Raw genomic sequence first — 18,596 nt, forward strand, 5'->3', positions numbered from 1 at the left:
TACCTGCATTTAATAGGCTCAGATTTTTAGCATTCACATTTTATAAACATCTTTGTATTTATTTTATTAATAGCAGTCTATCTTAATTAAAAATCCAGTATATATTTGCATATATTTCTATGATATATATTTTACTAGTCATCTACTTTAAAATCTTCCTAACCATAAATGAAAGGAAAAGAAAAAAAAAATCCTTATTTTCAACTTGCCTTGAACAAAGTGCTGTTGAAAACCTAGACCCTAGCCTAGCACATTCTGCAGTAACATATCCTTGAGGTCCTTTGTAAAACCAACAGAAGTACCTTGACACTACTACCAGCTATTTAAGGGGTTTTCTCCTTTTACTGTGACAGAGTTTGTATTTTCTCTCTCACCAAACTTTTGTTCCCAGCCTTTGGTGCGTCTGCTTGAACTATTATTTCTAAGTAACATGCTTCTATAGAGGCAGTACTTTTAGCCAATAATCTAAAATTGCATTCCTTTGTAATAAATATTGCATGGCATCTGAAAAGAATAAAATTATATTGCTCAATTTAGTAATGCAAATGTCTCTGCTAATATAGCCAGTACTTCATAATGCAGGGGCTAATAATCTTGTTTGTGGCTTATCGCATATTTTGTTGTGTCTTGTTTTGATCCCTCTGGGGGCATTTTAGTACTTGTAGGAATTCTGTAAGAGAAGAGAACCACCAGAAGACTTAGATCAGTCACATTTGTTGTTTTCATACTCCAAATAGTACATTTTCATTGAGAAGAATATGGAAAATAATGATTGTCTGGTTTGTTGTACCTGTATGTGCCATGAACTATAACACGTAAGTATACTGTAATTAATTGAATGCATTTAAAAAATATATAAACATTTGGATTGCATGTGTCTAGACACTAATGGTGATTTTATTTTGTCTCTTTCCAGTCATTTGTCTAGTGGGACTAGGCCTGGTGGTCTTCTTCTTCAGTTTTCTACTTTCAATATTTCGTTCCAAGTACCATGGCTATCCTTACAGGTAATATCGTTATACTAATGTGAATCTTTTCATTTTTACCTAAGAAATAGAATGTCAGTGGTTAATGTGTGTTTATCAGTTAATATAAAGGAGTTAACTTATTTGCCAAATGGTTTTCAACTCTGCTCTTGCTTAAGCAAGTTTTTGAGCACCTACCATGTGTTCAGCATGGACCATATAAAGGAGATATAAGGCCTGCCCCAGTTCCCAAGCATGATATAGTTTCACTTTAAAGATATATGTATGTGTACATATGTAATACACATATAACATGTAACAAAATAGGTTCTAAACTTTGTGCAGTGTATCAAAACTGATTCTTCTCTTAGGTTGCCTATCCATCATGATTTTTACTTCATTTACAAATTTTTTGCTCATAAAATCTGTTCATTGTATAATAAACTGCACCATCGTCATTGGAACTCTGCAAAGTTTTAGCTTTTTCACATGAGAAAAGCCAACTTGAAGAGGAAAATTAAATGATGAAATCATTTCTGGTCAGTAGAAATGGTCATAATGAAAATCTTGTAAGATTTTCAGCAACGTTTCCATAATCGGGGACAGGAAGCTGTTGAAAATTTACTCCAAAATGATGTTATTATAACCAAATTATACTTTTAATGGAGCAAAATACAACCGATGTGCCAGATTATATTTGTTTAAGTCATGAATTAGGTATAGGTTCATTTTTTGACCACCTTCCTCTCAGCTCCTCTCAAAGGAATAAATATTCCACTTTCTGTTTCTCTAGGGAGTCCTAATTGCTGACCCCATCCTCCTTTCTAAGGAACAAGTAAAAGTCCTCTATTTCCTTTCTCAGAGATTTTGGAAACTCTTTCTGCTGAGAAAATAGAACTAGTGGTATGTTGATAGAAAATAAAATCTCATACCTTACATTCTTTACACATATGAAATGAGCAATTATTTTAAAAGAAAGTTTCTAGATTGTGCAGCAACACGTAGTCTTACATGGGACACACAAGTACTCTCGTGACAAAGAGACCTGATTATGATTGATCATGGAAGAGTCAGACTCCTTGTCCCCAGCTCTTTATTTTGACGTATGAACAGAGGTCCATTTGCAGTTCTCTTCTTCCCAAACTCATTAAAGATAAATATACTACTAAAGAAATGGAAGAAATGTGAGAAATGTATCAGATCTGAGCATTAAAGGGACCATCTGCCTTTAATCCAACCTGCAGTGCAAGTGAATTTCTTAAAAAACATTAGTTCTGAGGGAAAAAGAGTAGTAAAACAGACAAGTCAAGTCTCACAGTTTTTCTGTTTTATTCTTGATATCGGCCAGCTAATTTTGGTTTAGAAACTATAAAATCAGACTAACCAAATCTAAGATTCAATGTACCCAAGAAAAATGAAGTTTATATTTTTCTTTTTCCCCCCTATCCTGATAATGAGAATCTCAGTGACAGATGCTTAGAGTCTTAATTTGGCTTGCATGTGTTCTATTAATGGAATCTGTAAAATAGTTTTTATTCAGGCTGCCAAACACACTTAAAAATTAATTCATTTCACTCTACAGCATTTACAATGTCAAAGGAAGGTATCTATTTCTATAAAAGAGGAAGGGACGTTGTGAGGTTCTTAAGACTTACTTAGTTGACAGTCAGAAAATGGGGAAAGGTTAAGAGCAAATTCCATCTTTCCCTGTATATCAAAGCCCCTAATCAAACAAGAATATCATTCCCTATCTATACTGTTCTGACAGAATGATTAGAAAAGTAGAAAAAGTTTAGTTTTTACTCATTCCATAGAACAGTGTTACAGTTGACGGCACTATTTTTATGACATCAAGAGTTTTAAGTTTGTACTGTTTTCCCAAGGAGTAGTTGTCATTTAGTAGGTACAACTCTAGTCCTCTGGTTCTTAACCAGGAGTGGACATGTAAATCACCTGGCAAACTTTTCAAAATATGTGTTCTAGGCCTCCCCCTAGATATTCATTGTAAGCATTCCTGAACCAGAGTCTGTGCTTATTTTCTTTATCAGCACCAACCATTCTTACTATGTAACCAGTCCCACTCCCTTGTCAAGGCCCCACCAGGCGAAAGAAACAGTGAGTCTGCTGGCCTCATGGGGTTCGAAATGAAGATGAAATCTCTTGTAAGAAATCGAATGGAAATCACACCTGGGAGTGGTTTATAAATATGAAATTTGACATAGTTCAGACAAAAACCTGTAAGAAGGAGCTGCCAAGAAACAGAATCAGAACAGAGCATAGCAAAAAAAAACCTGCAGAAACTAGATATGTTAGAAAAAGCACAACATGCCATTACAGAAAAGTGAGGGCAGGATCCTTGCTGTGGCCTCTTGCAAACTCCGTCATTTGCTGTGCTGTTGCAGGCCTTAGCAACCCAGCTCTTCCACTGCCCAATTTAAGTGATTCTTTTAATCATCTCTTCCTCTATCACTTTCAAAGCTTTCTCGTAATTCTCTTGAGCCCATGAGAACTTTTATTTGTATCTGCTTTTCTGCATTTTTCTTTTCCATGGATATAGTGGTGCCTTCTTCATCAAGTTTCCATAGATCCTTCTAGCACTTCTAGGTCATACCTCCAACCATTCCCAATCAAATTCTCTTGCTTTATCAGGTTGATAGTGTAGGATATGTGTTCCCTCCATTGCATTTTCATCATCCCTCTGAGCTAACAAAATGTGGTATTATAGGGGAACATTATGAACAAAAAAAAAAAAAAAAATACCAACTTTGCCTTTGAAAATTTTTATTCTCATTTCAGTCCAATATGTGGATATATGTCACAGTTACATTAGTGATCACAGACGCTGTTTTGGGGTTTGTTTTTAATCCATTGCATCATTTTCCTTCAGAATAAGGGTTGTTTCTCAGAAATTTTTACCAGTTCTTTTATAAATGACTATGTTAGTAAGTAGATGATTAACATCAAGAGCAACTGTTTCAAAAAAAAAAAAAAAAAGAGAGTATATACCAGAGTTTTAGATAAAGCCTGAGATAAGTTCTAAAAACCTGGCAGTATAATTAAAAAAAAAAAAAAAAGTTTCCAACTAATTCACTGAACAAAAAACAAACAAACAAACAAACAAACAAAAAAAACGTGGTGAGAAAAGCCCAAGTGAGAGAGGGAAAAATGAAAGAAAGAATGAGAGAAATAACTTTGGAAGAGTTGAAAAATGAGATTTAATAAATAGAGACCTTTTCCCACTGATAATCCCATGGGAGAGGCTTGGTCCGTTATGAACATTGTACACCTTCTGAAGGAACACTTTGCATTCCCAGAAACAAGTATCAGTGGCAGCAGCATAATAGTATTTGAAGAAAAAAACCTAAACAAACATTGTTTATAGTGGATAAAGATAGTTTGTAGGATATAAGATACTAGACACCATCATGACAATGAGAGGAAAAGTATTCTGTATTCCAGAAGGTATGTCCTGGCCTGAGTACTGAGAAGACACCGTGGCTGTCCATCTTTAAAGAGAGTCCCTACTGTAATGGATCATAAACCCTGGTGACCGAACTAAATCAAGTCAATCACTTATGCCAGGCATACATGAAGTCAGCCTACAAAAAACAAAAAGAAAAAACAAAAACAAAGCAAAAATACTTTCTCAACCAAGACCATATCCTTGACTTTGAGATGAGCTGCCAGAATATGCAATTTTCTTTTAAAAAGAATGGAAAAAACTCCCCAATTCTACCTACTTTATGTAGTACCTGTGCTTTGGTTAAGACCTGACATACCCCTTAGTGAAAATGCACATTTGAACATAACACCATTTACTAATTGAAAAATGCCTTTAGCCAGGGGCTTTAGCTCCAATGCCAAAGTACTGTCTTGGGCATCTTGGCCTTTTGTGGCCTTCAATGTCTGTTTAAAGTTTCCCTGAATTATAAGTTTTGAACCAAGAAATATTATTTATACATAGAACTATGTCCAGAATTATTTTTCAATTATTTCCTCACAATTTTGCTTTCTTTCTAATCTCCAATTTTATTTCTTCTATATGGAATGAGTTTTGATTTTTCATTTTTATTTTAATCTTAAACCTCATAAAATATTAAATATTTCTGGGCTTCTTACTTGCTCAGTACTTCACACTGCTATTTTTTGGTTGTTGATCTGTGTACTTGCTGAAAGGAATAAATGTCTGTGTTACATGTTTATGCTATTTCTTTAACTCTCTCCTTATTTCTTAGTAGTAGTTTAAGGGTTGTTTTTTTTTTCCTACACTATCAACATGTTTCATGCCATTGCTAAATTCTCCCATATCATTTTTTAAGTTTCAGTAAGCAGATTTCCCTGATATACTTGTTACTAGCTCTGTGACTTTGGGAAAGTTAAGAAACTTTTCTAAACCTTGGTTTTCTCATTTGTAAATGGGAAATATTTACATACTTCGACATTTGTAGAGATTACATGATATAAATCACTTAGCACCTTGCCTAGTACTTAGTAAGTGGCACATAGTATTGCTCAAATATTTGATGCTAATTATCATCAATCCTGATATATTATTTTAAAATTTTTTAATATATGTAGTGACGTTTATTTTATTATAATGATTTTTATTTTTTCCATCATAGCTGGTTTACAGTGTTCTGTCAACTTTCTACTGTATTTTAATTTTTTCTAAGCAGGATTTTTTAATGCTGAAGATTAATAACTTTTTAATGTTTACATGATTCAGTCGGGAAGGAACAGATTTTTCCCTGAATCTGTTGATGAACTTAATTTTAAGGGATTCAAGAGTCCAATTATCAGTGAAATATCAGGACTATCAGAATTTGATCTAATTGCCATCTAAGCTGTAGTTCGTAAGAAGAAATTTTATTCCATTGGTACCTCTGAATTTATTTTATGTATTAAAGATTCATTTTAGGGCATGTTCCATTTTCTAAGAAGAGCAAAGTGCTACTGGTCATGCATGAGAGTCTTTCCTTATGCGTAATTACTTTCCCACTGTTTCCCATTGACACACTTTGACTCAAAATTTTTTCAAAAAATTTCTGTAAAAATATTTCACTCTTCAGTCTCTACTTTAGGAGGAAGATAGCCTTAAGTATTCTCTACTAATTCTATCACTTTGCTTTCTGTTTACAACCCTTTAGTTGTCTTAGAAAGGTAGAGCGGTATAATGGAAAAATATTTACAATCACGAGACCTGAGTTCAAATCCAATGTATCATTTTTGTGTTAAGAACTCTGGCTCTGTAGTCACATGGATCCAAGTTTGGGTCTCCCACCCTCTCTTCACTAACTTTGGACATGGAGTTATTTAACTTCTGAGTCTCATTTTTCCTCAACCCTAAAGTAGTGTTTTTTATGAACATGGGTAACTAAATTTTATTAAGCCTGTCTCTTCATCTGTAAATTTGATACAATTAATACCTAGCTCAGAATGTTGAGGGCATAAGTTATATAATCAATTCGCTGTGCCCAAATGTAGTGGATTCTCAATTAGAAAAAAAAAAAGTAATTACCTACTTCCAGTACTGGCCACTTTAGCACTTGGCTATTCAGTAGCACCTTACAACATTACATTTTTCATTAAGTATTCATATGTAACTTTTATGTTTTAAAATTCCTTTTGTCCTAGAATATCATAAGGTATTTTAGAGGAAGTCCTTGAAAATACCTTTTTTATATCTCCAAAGTGCTGTGCACATGGTAGGTGCTTATCATATATTTGTTAATTGAATATATTTACTCAAAAACACTTTTTATTTATTCCTTATTTAAATGCAACAGGAACAATTAAGATTAAAACATAGTGGAGAGAAGAATATTGGTTTGCCACATGGCACAACTCCAGAAGATGGAATTCACATCACCTGACACCCTATGGAGTTGTTGGCTTGTTCCACACCTTAAAGGGGTGTGTGGTATGTGGAAATATTATTCCAGAAACCTGAGCTCTAAAGATACTTAATTACAACCTCAAATTAATCCTGAGTTGGCTGGCATAAAATATATATATATATATATATATATATATATATATATATTATATGTGTGTATGTATATATATATATGTATATTAAGCTTACAATGGACATAGAAACTATCCTCCATTGTCTTAAAAAAATACTTGTAATTCATGACATCTTGATAGATGAATAAAAAAAAATGGATTGATGGGAAAGTATAGAATAATCACTAGATGTGAAAAGACACTCCTAACGAATTTTGAGAAAAGTATGCTAGTGAACAAGCAAAGTAAGGCAAAAAAAAACCCAGGATGTAGAGTATGTGGCAATAGCACATTCATTTCTACATCTTACTTAGATGTAGATAACAAGTACAGTCTTGAGCTATACAAATAGAAGGTACAGAAACGGTCTGGTGATCAACCCACAATTTGTATCACTGATGAGAATTTCACTGGGATTGCCTTTCTCATGCTGAGTTCCAGCTTTGAAGAATGACATAGAGGACCCAAGACTTAGAGATGATTCAGAGAAGAGCTGGAGTGTCATAGTGGCACCACTGTCTGCCCATGTGTTACCTAGATGAAGAATACAGCGCTAAGTCTTGTAATACTATTGCACATATGGAAATCGTATCTTAAGGACTATTTTTTCCATATTGTTGTATTTCACTGTGGTGTATTGGAAAGTGATCTGGACTTTGAGTGAGAAGATGTGATTTGGACCATGGCAGTTTAAAACTGTAACCGCAGGCAAGTCTTTTAATCTTCTCTGAGCCTCAGTTTCCCTCATCTTTTAGATAACAACTGTAATACTGACCTCATAAGTAAGACAAGTTATAGCAAAGTATTGTTTTACAAATGCAAGATAACCGTGAGATCACATATTCCAGTCTTATGTCATTGTACTTAGCTGCTACAGGGACAAATCCTCAAGATAAAAATTTCCAGCGAGAGACTTTGATCCACAGAATTAACCACCGACAAACACAGCATGTTCTTTAAATACTGATATTCCTATAAATGCATATACCCACCACTTCAGACAAAATACAATTCTATGTGGTTACTTCTGTTTTATTACCTTAGGGATGAAAGCAGAACCAAAGAATTGACAGAAATATATTTAATTCTACTGAGGAAAAATGTAGTGAAATCCCTTTTCCCATTAAAAAACAATATAAACCTTAACATTCAGAATAAAAAATACAAGTCTTCTAAACACATACTGATTGTTTTAATCACATTTGATAATTCAGAAGTAGATACTTGGGACATATATAAATTCAAAGTAATTTTTGTAGAAAACTCAGAATTTAGTGTTTGTGATCAGACATTGTATATTCCAGCTTCTGAAACCTTGGAACACATGGTCTGAACAGAGACACACGGCAGAGGAAGCTCTAGGAAGTTATTTCCATTGTGCTAATACAACGTGCTTACTCTGGCAGCAACTCCACCATTTAGCCACCTACTGAAAGCAGGGAAGGTTGTAAGAAGCTCCTGTGATATCTAAGTTTTATTCTTTACCTCTCCCCTGACCTTACCCCACATACTAGCTTTATTGTTCTTTCTCCCCCAGACCTAGTCTCCCTGTCTCTGACCAAGCCTAGGTATTAATAGGAAGAGCTTGGATGACATTACTACGTGCCTCCTCTGTAGGCTGTGTAGAGAGGCTGTCTTAGCAGTAGTAGGACGTGCCAGCTCTTACCTGCCTAGCAACAACAACAACAAAAAAAGACAAAAGACAAAAAAAAAAAAAGGCATCTACTTCCAAAGATCCTCTTCCCAATTCCTAATAAAGTCCTGAATCTCTTTAGGCCTCTATTTTAGATCATGTACTTTAGACTGAAAGACTTTTCGGGGTTAGGTAATTTTCTATTACAAACAAGAGAGCCCCAGGTTTTTTTGGCTGAAGAGGCCTGGCTGACAATTGTAATGTGCTTCTCCCTTGTACCCCCTCTGAACACTTGTGAATACAAGGGTTAGAAAATCCTGGGAGTTCCTGCTGGGGTTCAGCAGTAACAAACCCAACCAGTATCTATGAGGACACAGGTTCTATCCCTGTGCCGCTCAGTGGGTTAAGGATCTGGGGTTGCTGTGAGCTGTGGGGTACAGTGTGTTTAAAAAAAAAAAAAAAATACTCCAGGGAGCAGTTAAAGTAATTAATTCAAGAGAAGTCAGAAGAAAACAACTGTTTGGTGCCTGTTCAGATATTTCATAAGAAAAAGAACAAACATGTTTTATTTGTAACATGGGGCTCCAGTGGTCACTAGTAAATAAATTCAGACATATCTTCTCCTTCTGCCACTCACAGAACCTTTCCAGGACAGACATTTGTTAACCAGGTCCTTTTTGACATGTTATGCCCTGGATTTTTTAACATGACACTCTTGTACCTTCCTTTTAGATTATTTCTTAGTTGCAACATCCATGTCAATTCCTGACCTTTCTCCTGATATCTAGAACCAGATCTCATTACCACATTACCACCTTACCCTCAACTCTAAAGCCAAGCTCACCTCTGCTCCAAACCTGTGTCTCCTCTTCTGCCCATTTTCTCTAAAACGCATTACCCCCACAGTCATACAGGATAGAAACCTTGGAGTCACTTTGGCCTCTATCACTTTCTATTTCCACTACTGTAGTCTTAAATTATGCACATAGTATCTTTTTTGAACTGCCACCTAACCTCCTAATTTATCTTCCTATCTATAGTCATTATCTTAGATAAACTATCACTTATTCTAGAGTAATGCAGAATTGTTGTAACATCTGCACAGATTATGCTGCTGCTTCATCAGAATCCACTAATGGCTAACCAGAAAGAAGGAAAAGTTAATACCTGTTCCTTCTACGAGATATAAAGCACCTGAAGAAAATAAAATGTTTCATAATTCCAACACTTGGGATATCAATGTCAACAGTTTGGCTTGTATATATTTTGAACCTATGAAGGATTATGCCATGCATATTTTATAAACTGCTTTTTTTCTTTTGTACATTATGAGCATATTTCAGTACCATTAGCTACTCTTCAGTATGACTTTCCTAGCTACACAATAAATCACCTCCAAAAATTCTGTAAAGTTTGGTTCCAGCTGTTTCCTCGTATAATACAGGCTTCACTGTAGCCTGTGATTTAGCTCAAGGCCAGCAACTACTGCCTGTGGGCCAAAGCTAGCCCACTGCCAGTTTTATTTGTGCCACATAAACTAAGAATGGTTTTCACAGTTTTAAATCATTGAGGGGGCAGGGGGGAGGGAAGCCAGGAATGCTGTAACATGTGAATTATATAAAATTCGAATTTCTGTACCCATGAATAAAGTTTTATTGGCCCACGTCAGATTCATCTGCTTGTATGTTATCTCTAGCTGCTTTTGCACTAGAGCAACTCAGTATGGTGGTTTCAACTGAGAACTATGGCCCACATTGTCTAAAATACTTCCTTTCTGGCCTTTCACAGCAAGTGTGCCCACCCCTGGTTTAGCCGTAACAAGCACAACACCATGTACTCTCATGGTCTGTCTTTCTTCAATCAGCTCCTTTAGCTTAGCCTATTACCCCTTCATTTCACTAGTTTTCACATTCAGTGTTTTCCTCTCTTTGCTTGTGTAAATTGCTGTATCACTTTGACCTGCCATCATCATATCAGGTAAGTTACTGTGTTATACCTAACAGTACCCAGGTCCTTCTCGCCTCTAGAAAGGAAACGTAATGGCCATGGCTCTCAGTCATTCCTTTTCTTGACACACCCTTCTATTCATAATATTCTTCTATACAACTATGATCAGTAAGCCTCTTTTGAATACTGACTGAAGCTGACTTTTGCAGACCCTCATTTAGAGAAAATAGCTTCTGCTTTAAATAATGTTTTTCTAGAAAAACTTGATTTCAAATAATAAACTTGCTTATGAACTTTTGGAACATCACTCCCCAGCAAGTCAAGGACTGCATTTTTATCTATATCCTGAATATTTGTTATGGAGAGAGAGCAATTATGAGAGCCAAACCTAAAGAGAGAAGTGTGTTGAGATCTTCATCCCATCCCTTCTTTGTATACACAAGGTGCCTCTGGATCTCTGATGTACTTTAAGCAATAATCAAGTTATACATACAGACTTGCAGGAAATAGCTGCATCCCTTGAGACTAAGAGATGGGGGACCTTCTGGTTCTGTAACTCTGTGGACATTTCACTACCCTTGCCAAGTAGCCTTCATCTTATTCTGCTCCCTGCGTTAGAGTTGAGCATGCATGTACTCACCTGAGAATAAGCCAGCCGCAGGAGTCCCTGTTGCGCACACCACCAGTAACTGTACTGAGATTCATTCATGACGGAGTAGAGACAAGTCTAGTCACAAGCTGACTGTGACCCCGAACACAGCTTCTCCGCATGACTACAACATTGAAAAAATATTCCAAAGAATAAGAATATATTCAGTTTTTCTTATTCAGCTATTTTTCAGTATGATACAGAAGCATCTTATGTGTTTTTAGAAGCCTTATTAGGAAAGACTTATCCAAACCATGTTAGAAGCATGAATCTCTGAGAACCATTAAATGATACATCAACATTACTAGCCAGGTAAATGTGAAAAGAGAAAAAAATATGTCAGACCCTGATACATAGAAATGAGGATACTTATTTCTTGAGTGATGAAATCAGTGTAAAACATTCAGACTAGGACACACTTTGGACATTTATATAATGAAAATAAAAATCAAACATGAACTATTGAGTGATTACCTACAGAGTAATAGTTCACAGTTTTCTATGAAACATTTTAACAAAACATTCGACACTTCTTTGTTCCTCAAGTGTTTCCAGTATCTTGAACAAATGCTTATAGCTATTTGTAAAAAAGGTTTTAAATATAAAATAGGTAGTATTCCACTAGATATATCCTTTATTGTATACAGTTAATAGATGGATCAGTTCAAGATTAAGATTTCTCATCTCATAATAATTCATAACTCATTTCAGAATAATAAAGTATTTCCTTTTAGAAAGGTCACTGGCATAAACAAGTAACTTGGTAACCAGGGATTCTTCGTCTATTTCAATATTAATAGAAAGGTCCTTTTACTTTGTGAAAATAGCGATGTATGAAAGTCATAGAACCATTTTAATCTTTCCAGCACCAAGAAGTAAGGAAGTATGAAATGATCATAAAGGGTTATACTACTCTTCTTGCTTTTATGGTATAGCAATATTTTTAGCAGTACTTAAAGGTAATTTTTGGTATTCCATAACTTGAAATGTTCTGACTGCCCCTTACATAAAAGCAAATAAATTAGGAATTCTCAGTTTTAAGCTATAATTTTTTCAACTTTACAGTTTTAAATCTTTTATGATCAAGTGTTCTTTTTTCATTAACACTCATTTTTCAGTTAGCTTTATCTTCAGGACAATCTTATAGCTGAAGACAGAGAACGAAGTGTCTATCTAAATGTGACATACATATCTGCTCTGCCATCAGTGTTGTCAAGGATTCCATGGATTGAACAGCAACCATCTTAATGCTCTGAGGAATTTTCCCATTGACACTCTTCTTCATGACAGTGTTACCTTAGCAGTACTTAAGTCATATCCTGTCATCTCAAAAAAACGGAAGTGGTGTCTTGTTGCATCTACATATCAGCACATCATTTCTATCTTTTAACTTAATAGTTCCTCAGAAAGAGTGGTAAAAGTTTGGTTTTGGAGTTCCCATTGTGACTCAGTGGTTAACATACCCGACCAGTATCCATGAGGACGTGGGTTTGATCCCTGGCCTCAGTGTGTTAAGGATCTGGCATTGCCTTGAGCTACGGTGTAGGTTGCAGACGTGGCTCAGATCCTACATTATGTGGCTGTGGCACAGGCCAGAAGCTACAGCTCTGATTTGACCCCTAGTCTGGGAACCTCCATATGCCGCAGGCATAGCCCTAAAAAGACAAATGACCAAAAAAAAAAAAAAGTTTGGTTTTGCATAGGTATTATTTAATATAAATTATAGATAATATATTATATATGTATAAATATTTTATATAATTTTTTTTTAGCCATGCCTCTAGCATGTGGAAGTTCGAGGGCCAGAGATCGAACCTGTGCCACAGCAGCAACCCAAGCCCCCGCAGTGATAACACTGGTCCTTTAACTCACTGAGCCACCAGAGAACTCCTAATGTTTTATATTTACATATCTATTTACTTTTAGCATACAGTGTCACCAGGATTATAAGGTATTGTTAGCACTGGAAAGAACTTTGAAAACCATCCAAAACAAGTGTTCTGTTCACCAATGAGGAAACCGAGATTCAGAAAAACAAAGTAATGTAATATATGCCTAAGATATAAATTAAGCATCTAAATATTAAACTTATTAGTTTGAACAGTTTTCCAACTACGTGGATTTTCAGCTATAGTAACCATTAATTTCATTTTTGTTTTAACATTTAATTAAAAATGAGTTTGGTTGTCCTAAAGTTACAGTGGGAAGACTAAAAAAAAAAAAAAAAAAAAAAAAATCTTGCTGCAGGTTAGCAGAAGGTACAAATAACAAAAGCTCAGTGAATGTTCTTTAAAGTGACAATTTAATAAACTTAAATTTCTGTTCATACATTAAAAGTTGTGCTTAGGTAAGTTAGAGAAGGTAAAAAGTTACCTTTTACTTTTATTTTCTATATGTACAAACATCTATTTGTATAATTTCATCAGAATCTGATGACACTTTTATTATGACTTATGATACATTCTTTTAAATCAGGTGTTTAGTTATTTTAAATTAAATTATAGATTAAATAATGAGAAAAAATATTTTGTTTAGGACATTGAAATGACCCACTCAAAATATCTGTTTCATTTCAATCCATTTCCTCTTTTTCCCATACCTTGTCAGTTTAAACCAGTGGTCTAGCTAACACTGAGAATGGCTCACCAAAATTATGCAGACTTAAACACCACAAGTTCAAGTTCCTGTCAGCATCTTCTTCCTGACCTACCTGATCCAAAGGGAACTAATTCAGAGAAAGTGCCCCAATATAAAAATTAGAATGATGTGAATTAATATACCTATGGCATTTTAATTTTATATTTACATGTACTAATTTAAAGTGGAATAAAAAAAACATATGTGTTTTCCTTATTTTCAGCACAGAATTTTCTTTCTCTTTCAGCTTTTTAATTAAATGAAGCCAAGTGGGATTTGCATAAAGTGAATGTTTACCGTGAAGATAAAGTGTTCCTGACATACTAGTTTGAATTCCTGAGTTCATTTCCTTGCCGATTGTGATAATCCAGCTTAGTCTTGTATCATTTTTTTAAACGTGAGTTTTCCTAGTAAACTTAATTTATAGAAGTGGATGGTTACATTTAATATGGAAATAACGAACTGTTGAAGTATTTCTCAAGCATATTATATTCAGTGTGTGCTGTAAAATTGAAATAAATGATAATGTAATCATGAATTCATGTTTTAAAACTGTTCACTCACTGGTAAAGAAAACTCCAGTGTTAGTAAAGGAAAACTGTGAAATGTATCTTCAACAACTTGGGGTTGTATAGAGGTGAGGTGTATGCATGAAAATATGTCATGTACTGAAAAATTATACTTAACTGCAGCTTCAGTATAAATGATGTGTATGGTTACAAAAAGCGTTTTGTTCTTATTAATCTTATTTAGATAAAGGAGATAGGACAGGTAATGGGATGAATAGCGCTTGGATGTCCACCCAGGGAAATAGAGGTTTTCCCTAGGATGTACATCTAAAGCAAACATGACTACAAACAAGACACCATGCCTCAAGGCATCAGGCAACACAAGCAACACACCAGAACTAGGAATTCATTCTTCTCCAATTTTACAAGTGTCACCCAAGAATCCAGATATATAACCACAAAACTAACCCTTGATGGACATTTTCCCCTTATGTTATATGGAAGAAGCTTTGCCATCGAATCTCTATTCCCTGGATCTAGATAGAGATTAATTATCCTAATATGAGTGAGTGACTCAATGAAGCTTTCTTGAAAACCAACTATATAAGTATAACCATAACTATGCCTGCATTTCCTCTTTCAATTTATAAAAAGCTTTCCTATCTGTTATGGTATTTTTTCCTCACAACAACTCTGTAAATTAGACGGGCATTCAGACAGGAAATGTAAATTTTTCTGACTTAAATTTAAGTACTGGAAGCTGAAAGCCAAAAAGAAAAAAATAGAGCTTGTAACTCTGCTTTCAAACTCTCAGACCTGAATTTTTATTTTCTGTGGTGCTACCTAAAGAAACACAGTTATTTATTCAGCTCAGTAAACTTCTTTTTTAGGCTTTTGTAGTCTAATTTTCATTAAGTTCCGACTAATAGACCATGGAGAACTTTGTTGGTTGAGAGTTCCAGCTATGTAGTCTCAAGACAGGAACCAGGACCCGCTGCATCTCCCTGTTTTGAACCGTGGAATTCAATGATGAATGGGAAGTTAAAAGCCTGGAGGGGCAAAGGAAGTTAAATCCCAGGGCAGTATTGTGAGAGCAGGAAGAAAGCTATTTTGTCAAAACATTCATATATTTGGCAAAAACTACAAAGTAATTCTGAACTATGTTAACCGTACCACATAGTCCCAAAATCTATTATTAAAAATCACATAATTCCCCTAGTTCCTGTTCAAAGATTGATAAATTCAGTATTGGAATGGCTTTTATGGAAAAGCAATCAGTGATCTTAGCAAACTGTTTAAAGCCTATGTCTAGATAGCATTTTACCTGTAAATCTTAAACCATTAAGTATTCTAATATTTTCTAAAATTTATTCAGAACAAACATTAAAATTGGGAGTTTGAGGCCAAATTTTTACATTGAGTAAGTGTTTCTTTAGTAATTATAGTTACTTTTGTTTGTCTCCTTAAAGCTCGGAATTCCTATTAACACACACCTAAGAGCTCTATGAAGCCTTTTCATGTTTAATCATGACCAGAGTCAGTTCTCAGACACAGTGACCTAGGTAAGGAGAACTTCCCAATCCCAGATTAGTAAAAAATATCTAGCTTATATTATGTAATTTTCTCTGAACATTAAGTAATGCCAATTATGAAAAGAAATTTTTTTTCCAGAATTTTGGTTTAAAAACCTATTGCTTCTCTATAGACAGTTATTGCATTAGGAAAAGAGAAAAAAAAAAAAGAAAGAAAAAGAAAACTACCTCAAAGTCATTACTAGAAAGTGCTGCAGGCAAAACTACAAAGGGTGACTCAAACGAAGTTTGCTTTCAGAATGTAACATATGGCATGTCACATACAAAATATGCTATTACTTTTGCCAGCTAATTTAAATTGAAAAATGTATTTGTATTTGGAATGTTATATCTTACAATGTCACTTCAACCTGACTCACTGTATTGAAAACTCCCTTAAAAACATATATTTAACAAGCTCCAGTTAAAATAAGAATTACTTTCCTACTCAGTTGGAGTTAAAAATCTTAAAATTTTATCTAAAGGAGTACAATTCTATCTACAATAACTTCTGATGAATAAAGTTTTCCATTTTGCTCAGCATATTGTTCCTTACATTAGATATTCACTTAAGTAAGCCCAATAGTGCTATTTAGTGTAATTTTTTTTTTTTTTTTTTTTTTTTTTTTTTTTTGCACATACAGGAATATCCCTGTCAATTACAATTCAGCAAGCATGGTAATTTGGGGAGATTAGATCTTTTAACCATAGAGCCTGGCAAGTATTCCCCTTCTTGCTATTATGAGAACCTCCCTAAGCGGACAGAAAGGGAGTGATTATTCTAAATCAAGCATGATATATTAAGATCCAAGTCATTAAATGTTGTGTTTTAGAAAGACTGATAAGAGGGGCAAACTCATCAGCTAGAACATCTAGGGACAAAACATTTCAATGGACTTAATGTTCCTCAGTGTCCACAAAGTTCATTAACATTAAAATAAGAAGCTATACTGGGTCAGGCCAATAGTCTAGTAATATTTTTTCCTAATTGTGGGAAAAGGGTAAGCATAGTAGCTAGTCATACTCGAAGGGTACAAGAATGTATATATTAGCCCCTAAATTTCCTCATATAATTCATGAGCATCTGTCATTTTTTTGATTTTCCATACTCCTGTATCTACTTATATGACTGAAATATATGCAAATACTTTTATCATAACTAGAGCCTAAGTACACAAAATTTTAATAAGGATCATATTCTGACTGTAATAGGAAAATCATGTCACATTCACCCAAATGTTGGGGCATCTACCTCACCTAACTCAAAAGTTTCTTAGGGAAGAAAAGAGGCTACATGTGAGGCTGTTTCCCTAAAACAGTGAAAGGTAAATGAACATGCTACTGTCCAGGCAAAAGGTAACAGCAGGGACAAACAAACAATAGACACAGCTCAATGTCTGGGAGGAAAACTGGGGAGTAAAGTACTTTGGGAATAAGGACTTTGGAAGGCTCCCACATATTCTAAAGCAAACCAAAAGGACCCACCAATAACCTGGGGCAGGATTCATTTTCATAAAAGATCTGAGAAGATCTTAAGCTTTTACCTCTTGCTGATATTTACACCCCAGCCCAAGCAGAAGGTAAAGGCTGAAGCAAAGCTTCAAACACCCTAGGTAAGTGTTGAAAGGGCACAGCAACACAGTCAATTTGCAAACACAAGGAGAGTATATTTTGTTTATTTTTATCTCTGGGCATTTAAGGAAAGCTTTGTCAAACCACTAGTTGACCACTAAGCTAATAAAATAGAAACTTTCCAGGCCACACATAACAAAGACAACAGTTTTTACAAAAACAGTTTTGAAAAGTGACTGAACTACAATCCACAACAAGCAACAAAAACTCACTCTGAAGAGAAAGCAAAATTTCCAGAGTAGCCATAATCAAAAATGAACAATTTAAAAAGGGAGTGGAGGAGAGTTCCCATTGTGGCTCAGCAGTAGTGAACCCAACTAGTATCCCTGAGGATACAGGTTCAATTCCTGGTCCCACTTAGTGGGTTAAGGATTGGCATTGCCATGAGCTGGTGGTGTAGGTCACAGACGTGGCTTGGATCCTGCATTGCTGGGGCTGTGGTGTAGGCCAGCAGCTGCAGCTCCAATTCAACCCCTAGCCTGGGAACTTACATATGCTGCAGGTGTGGTCCAAAAAAAAATAAAAGGCAAACAAACAAGAACACAGTCTATTCACAAGAAGTAAAGAAATTAACAGAAAACTATCCTTGTGGTAATAGAGACATTGGACTTACTAGAAAAAAGACAATAACTGTCTTTAATATACTCAAAGAGTTAAATGAAGCCATAAACAATTACATGAAACAAGTCAGCAAGGGGAGCAATGTCTCAGAGACTATAAGAAAGAAAAAGAAATGTATAAAGAGAGTCAAATACAATTCTGAAGCTAAAAATATAATTGAATGGAAAAATTCCTTGGATACAACAGCAAAACAGATGTAAGAATCTGTGAACTTGAGACTACATCAACTGAAATGATCCAGTTTGAAAAACCAAAAAAAGAAAGAATGAAGACAAAATGGACAGAGCCTTAGAGACCTATCAGACACTGTGAAGCATACCAGTATATGCCCAGCTATCCCAAAGGTGCCACCAGTGTTCCACATGCCACACCCACACAACAACCCCTTCCCAGTGGCCAGTTCCCAGTAGGTGGCAAGCATGA

General features: G+C 35.1%; 1 protein-coding gene across 5 annotated transcripts in view; it reads left to right on the forward strand.

The window, feature by feature from the left end:
- Positions 1-16,463, forward strand: part of TUSC3 (tumor suppressor candidate 3) — a 195,891-nt gene extending 179,428 nt beyond the window's left edge. For 3 of the 5 annotated variants that reach the window (XR_002340155.2, XR_014831977.1, XM_021078325.2), the window contains 2 exons: positions 917-1,007; positions 14,088-16,463. Coding sequence is in view for 2 of the 5 variants with exons in the window: in XM_021078325.2 (XP_020933984.1) it covers positions 917-1,007; positions 14,088-14,103 (107 nt within the window). In the remaining 3 variants the exon portion in view is untranslated. Of the gene's footprint in view, positions 1-916; positions 1,008-7,619; positions 7,683-14,087 lie in introns of those variants that run through there. The other 2 variants (XM_021078324.2, XR_014831978.1) reach the window with 2 other exon arrangements.
- The last annotated feature ends 2,133 nt before the right edge of the window (positions 16,464-18,596 follow it).

The sequence above is a fragment of the Sus scrofa genome, chromosome 17 (genome assembly GCF_054392235.1).
Source record: "Sus scrofa isolate SSC_HxYL_T2T_F1_AM1 chromosome 17, Sscrofa_HxYL_maternal_Yorkshire_Landrace_v2.0, whole genome shotgun sequence".
NCBI classification, from domain to species: domain Eukaryota; kingdom Metazoa; phylum Chordata; class Mammalia; order Artiodactyla; family Suidae; genus Sus; species Sus scrofa.